At 48.2% G+C, this 6294-nt stretch overlaps 1 protein-coding gene across 1 annotated transcript; it reads right to left on the minus strand.

Moving 5' to 3' along the window:
- Nucleotides 1-4447: 4447 nt before the first annotated feature.
- LOC115328335 lies at nucleotides 4448-5888 on the minus strand. The gene is made up of 2 exons (XM_042288542.1): nucleotides 5847-5888; nucleotides 4448-5497 (listed from the first exon to the last, which is right to left on the minus strand). Exons 1-2 carry the CDS (start codon nucleotides 5886-5888, stop codon nucleotides 4448-4450), a joined length of 1092 nt encoding a protein of 363 aa, XP_042144476.1.
- Nucleotides 5889-6294: the final 406 nt, after the last annotated feature.

The following is a 6294-nucleotide window of genomic DNA, read 5'->3' on the forward strand; positions in this document are numbered from 1 at the left end:
GTCGGACGAGCGTGGCACGGCAAGCCTGAACAATCTTGTTGTTCCAGGGAAACACGAGTCGAACAGACAACCTGCATGGTAAAGGAACAAAGCGCTTCAAGTTAAGAGACTGGTCCACTATTATAAGAGGGACAGTGAAAATGTGCGCTGTTTTTCTCTTACCTGTCCGCAACCAGTCAAAGAAAAAGGCTACTTGTCAGTCGGACGAGCGTGGCACGGCAATCCCGAACAATCTTGTTGTTCCAGGGAAACACGAGTCGAACAGACAACCTGCATGGTAAAGGAACAAAGCGCTTCAAGTTAAGAGACTGGTCCACTATTATAAGAGGGACAGTGAAAATGTGCGCTGTTTTTCTCTTACCTGTCCGCAACCAGTCAAAGAAAAAGGCTGCTTGTCAGTCGGACGAGCGTGGCACGGCAATCCCGAACAATCTTGTTGTTCCAGGGAAACACGAGTCGAACAGACAACCTGCATGGTAAAGGAACAAAGCGCTTCAAGTTAAGGGACTGGTCCACTATTATAAGAGGGACAGTGAAAATGTGCGCTGTTTTTCTCTTACCTGTCCGGAACCAGTCAAAGAAAAAGGCTGCTTGTCAGTCGGACGAGCGTGGCACGGCAATCCCGAACAATCTTGTTGTTCCAGGGAAACACGAGTCGAACAGACAACCTGCATGGTAAAGGAACAAAGCACTTCAAGTTAAGAGACTGGTCCACTATTATAAGAGGGAGAGTGAAAATGTGCGCTGTTTTTCTCTTACCTGTCCGCAACCAGTCAAAGAAAAAGGCTGCTTGTCAGTCGGACGAGCGTGGCACGGCAATCCCGAACAATCTTGTTGTTCCAGGGAAACACGAGTCGAACAGACAACCTGCATGGTAAAGGAACAAAGCACTTCAAGTTAAGAGACTGGTCCACTATTATAAGAGGGACAGTGAAAATGTGCGCTGTTTTTCTCTTACCTGTCCGCAACCAGTCAAAGAAAAAGGCTACTTGTCAGTCGGACGAGCGTGGCACGGCAATGCTGAACAATCTTGTTGTTCCAGGGAAACACGAGTCGAACAGACAACCTGCATGGTAAAGGAACAAAGCACTTCAAGTTAAGAGACTGGTCCACTATTATAAGAGGGAGAGTGAAAATGTGCGCTGTTTTTCTCTTACCTGTCCGCAACCAGTCAAAGAAAAAGGCTGCTTGTCAGTCGGACGAGCGTGGCACGGCAATCCCGAACAATCTTGTTGTTCCAGGGAAACACGAGTCGAACAGACAACCTGCATGGTAAAGGAACAAAGCACTTCAAGTTAAGAGACTGGTCCACTATTATAAGAGGGACAGTGAAAATGTGCGCTGTTTTTCTCTTACCTGTCCGCAACCAGTCAAAGAAAAAGGCTACTTGTCAGTCGGACGAGCGTGGCACGGCAATGCTGAACAATCTTGTTGTTCCAGGGAAACACGAGTCGAACAGACAACCTGCATGGTAAAGGAACAAAGCACTTCAAGTTAAGGGACTGGTCCACTATTATAAGAGGGATAGTGAAAATGTGCGCTGTTTTTCTCTTACCTGTCCGCAACCAGTCAAAGAAAAAGGCTACTTGTCAGTCGGACGAGCGTGGCACGGCAATCCCGAACAATCTTGTTGTTCCAGGGAAACACGAGTCGAACAGACAACCTGCATGGTAAAGGAATAAAGCGCATCAAGTTAAGAGACTGGTCCACTATTATAAGAGGGAGAGTGAAAATGTGCGCTGTTTTTCTCTTACCTGTCCGCAACCAGTCGGAGAAAAAGGCTACTTGTCAGTCGGACGAGCGTGGCACGGCGATCCCGAACAATCTTGTTGTTCCAGGGAAACACGAGTCGAACAGACAACCTGCATGGTAAAGGAACAAAGCGCATCAAGTTAAGAGACTGGTCCACTATTATAAGAGGGAGAGTGAAAATGTGCGCTGTTTTTCTCTTACCTGTCCGCAACCAGTCAAAGAAAAAGGCTGCTTGTCAGTCGGACGAGCGTGGCACGGCAATCCCGAACAATCTTGTTGTTCCAGGGAAACACGAGTCGAACAGACAACCTGCATGGTAAAGGAACAAAGCGCTTCAAGTTAAGAGACTGGTCCACTATTATAAGAGGGAGAGTGAAAATGTGCGCTGTTTTTCTCTTACCTGTCCGCAACCAGTCAAAGAAAAAGGCTGCTTGTCAGTCGGACGAGCGTGGCACGGCAATCCCGAACAATCTTGTTGTTCCAGGGAAACACGAGTCGAACAGACAACCTGCATGGTAAAGGAACAAAGCGCATCAAGTTAAGAGACTGGTCCACTATTATAAGAGGGAGAGTGAAAATGTGCGCTGTTTTTCTCTTACCTGTCCGCAACCAGTCGGAGAAAAAGGCTACTTGTCAGTCGGACGAGCGTGGCACGGCGATCCCGAACAATCTTGTTGTTCCAGGGAAACACGAGTCGAACAGACAACCTGCATGGTAAAGGAACAAAGCGCTTCAAGTTAAGAGACTGGTCCACTATTATAAGAGGGAGAGTGAAAATGTGCGCTCTTTTTTCTTACCTGTCCGCAACCAGTCGGAGAAAAAGGCTACTTGTCAGTCGGACGAGCGTGGCACGGCGATCCCGAACAATCTTGTTGTTCCAGGGAAACACGAGCCGAACCGACAACCTGCATGGTAAAGGAACAAAGCGCATCAAGTTAAGAGACTGGTCCACTATTATAAGAGGGAGAGTGAAAATGTGCACTGTTTTTCTCTTACCTGTCCGCAACCAGTCAGAGAAGGAGGCTGCTTGTCAGTCGGACGAGCGTGGCACGGCGATCCCGAACAATCTTGTTGTTCCAGGGAAACACGAGTCGAACAGACAACCTGCATGGTAAAGGAACAAAGCGCTTCAAGTTAAGAGACTGGTCCACTATTATAAGAGGGAGAGTGAAAATGTGCACTGTTTTTCTCTTACCTGTCCGCAACCAGTCAGAGAAGGAGGCTGCTTGTCAGTCGGACGAGCGTGGCACGGCGATCCCGAACAATCTTGTTGTTCCAGGGAAACACGAGCCGAACCGACAACCTGCATGGTAAAGGAACAAAGCGCATCAAGTTAAGAGACTGGTCCACTATTATAAGAGGGAGAGTGAAAATGTGCACTGTTTTTCTCTTACCTGTCCGCAACCAGTCAGAGAAGGAGGCTGCTTGTCAGTCGGACGAGCGTGGCACGGCGATCCCGAACAATCTTGTTGTTCCAGGGAAACACGAGTCGAACAGACAACCTGCATGGTAAAGGAACAAAGCGCTTCAAGTTAAGAGACTGGTCCACTATTATAAGAGGGAGAGTGAAAATGTGCGCTGTTTTTCTCTTACCTGTCCGCAACCAGTCAAAGAAAAAGGCTACTTGTCAGTCGGACGAGCGTGGCACGGCAATCCCGAACAATCTTGTTGTTCCAGGGAAACACGAGGCGAACAGACAACCTGCATGGTAAAGGAACAAAGCACTTCAAGTTAAGAGACTGGTCCACTATTATAAGAGGGACAGTGAAAATGTGCGCTGTTTTTCTCTTACCTGTCCGCAACCAGTCAAAGAAAAAGGCTACTTGTCAGTCGGACGAGCGTGGCACGGCAATCCCGAACAATCTTGTTGTTCCAGGGAAACACGAGTCGAACAGACAACCTGCATGGTAAAGGAACAAAGCGCATCAAGTTAAGAGACTGGTCCACTATTATAAGAGGGAGAGTGAAAATGTGCGCTGTTTTTCTCTTACCTGTCCGTAACCAGTCGGAGAAAAAGGCTACTTGTCAGTCGGACGAGCGTGGCACGGCGATCCCGAACAATCTTGTTGTTCCAGGGAAACACGAGTCGAACAGACAACCTGCATGGTAAAGGAACAAAGCGCATCAAGTTAAGAGACTGGTCCACTATTATAAGAGGGAGAGTGAAAATGTGCGCTGTTTTTCTCTTACCTGTCCGCAACCAGTCAGAGAAAAAGGCTACTTGTCAGTGGGACGAGCGTGGCACGGCGATCCCGAACAATCTTGTTGTTCCAGGGAAACACGAGCCGAACCGACAACCTGCATGGTAAAGGAACAAAGCGCATCAAGTTAAGAGACTGGTCCACTATTATAAGAGGGAGAGTGAAAATGTGCACTGTTTTTCTCTTACCTGTCCGCAACCAGTCAGAGAAGGAGGCTGCTTGTCAGTCGGACGAGCGTGGCACGGCGATCCCGAACAATCTTGTTGTTCCAGGGAAACACGAGTTGAACAGACAACCTGCATGGTAAAGGAACAAAGCGCTTCAAGTTAAGAGACTGGTCCACTATTATAAGAGGGAGAGTGAAAATGTGCGCTCTTTTTTCTTACCTGTCCGCAACCAGTCGGAGAAGGAGGCTGCCTGCCAGTAGGACGAGTGCAGCATGGCGTTCCTAGTCTGACGAGCATGGCCCGGGCTGTGTGGGCACGTGTGGCGACTCACCACTCCAGTGTGTCACAACCCATGTCTTCGTCATCCGAGCTGTCTGTGGTAGAGTCTTCATCGGTTTCGATGACGAGCCTGTCGCTGGCGATGTCCACAAGTCCGTCATCTGCCCACATTCGCTCCTCCACTCCGATGGCGTGATGCACGTAACTTGACCAGTTTTCTGCAGTCACTTGCTGGAGAGCGACTGGGGTCAGCGCTTCCACATCCGCAAGCTTGAAAGTGACGTTCCGGCTTGCGATGTAGCCCTTGACTTGGCTCCACACTAGCTCAATCGGATTGAGCTCACAATGGTAAGGTGGCAGACGGAGAACCACGTGTCCACGCTGCTCCGCTATTGCGTCCACGCGACATTTCTCCAATTCCGGCCTTCTGACTTTCTCCATTTTCACGAGGTTCAAAAGCTCTACTTTCAGCATTGTTGAGTCCCAACTAACTCCGTGCAGCGTCAGCCAGCCTTGCACATCCTTCTTCAGTGTGCTGCTGCTCGGACAGGCATTGAGCTTGACGGAGTGATAAGAGGCGTTGTCCATGACAATCACGCTGTGGGCCTTGATGTTGGGCAACAACTTCTCTGTGAGCCACTTCTCAAATCGCTTGCCGTCCATTTCCTGGTGATAGTCACCGGTGCCCTTCTTGGCCCGGAACACTTCAGCTGCGCCTTCCACGAAGCCATCCTCGCTGCCAGCGTGCAGGATGATGACGCGGCCTCCCTTCCCAGATGGATTCTTGAGCCCAAGACTGAGGCCTCTATTGTAGGCGTCTCTTGGCGCCTTCACGGTCGTATCCGTCCACACTTTGGAGCGAGTGTGCCCTGCATTTGCCCACGTTTCATCAAGGAAGTAGATGGGCCGCCCTTCTGCCCTGTATGCTTTGATTGCACGCAGGTACTGTGCACGCCACAGGATAAGGTCTGTTCGCTCCAGCAGGGTGGAGTTCCGACCGCGCTTCTTGAATCGAAAGCCGAGATTCTGCAGTGCTCTCCACAGAGTAGATCGGCTGACCTTGGGGAAAGAAGCATCGCTGTGAACATCCTCCAAGACCTGCGTAAGGAATTAGAAAAACAAAAGTTACGGTGTGCAGTTTTGACAACAAAAGTTAGGTCGGTCTAATTACTAAACATTTGGATATGAGACACGTCTTCATGTCTACTACCTGGCCTCAAAGACAAAACTTTGAGGCCAGGTAGTTTATGCACGTAAAAAAATGCTATGCATCACAGAAAGTTGGAAGTATTCCAAATTCTCCATAGCACCATCTATTTTCTTCTTCTTGGAAGTATTCTAGAATATGTTGCTTGGGGTGATGATGGGATGCAAAAGCTTGAAGACATGATGTTACCTGTATCAAAAGCTAAAAGATAGAAAAGAAATACTTATGAGGTGCACCGACCTTAAAAAGCAACAGGGTAGACATGTTTTGTTTGTGCCACATCTCACAAATGGTGCCACCAGACACAATAGCAAATAAATTGCTGCAAAATGAGCCCTATTTAACAGCGATTCTGGTATCCTGATGGCTCCATTTCTGCAACGTGATGCAAAAACGCGTTCCGTTTGTTTCTTTTCGTGATTGGAATCTGTCATGGATATTAGTTCTCACACTTTTGCATCCTATCACCTCTGGCATACTTTCTGCTTTCTGCAACCTAATTATTTATGACAACTGAAAAAAAAATATAGAGCATATATTTTTCTCATTTTGGCTATGCACCACTATTGAGGCAAAACCAAACCTTACGGGGTTCAGCGTTGAGCCGATAGTGAAACGTTGCCTCCATCAAACTTAGCAAAAACCCTGCTTGCAAAATTTTTTATCTTTTAATTCTTCCGGTTTAGTG

The sequence above is a fragment of the Ixodes scapularis genome, unplaced genomic scaffold (genome assembly GCF_016920785.2).
Source record: "Ixodes scapularis isolate PalLabHiFi unplaced genomic scaffold, ASM1692078v2 PGA_scaffold10__122_contigs__length_95168666, whole genome shotgun sequence".
NCBI lineage: Eukaryota > Metazoa > Arthropoda > Arachnida > Ixodida > Ixodidae > Ixodes > Ixodes scapularis.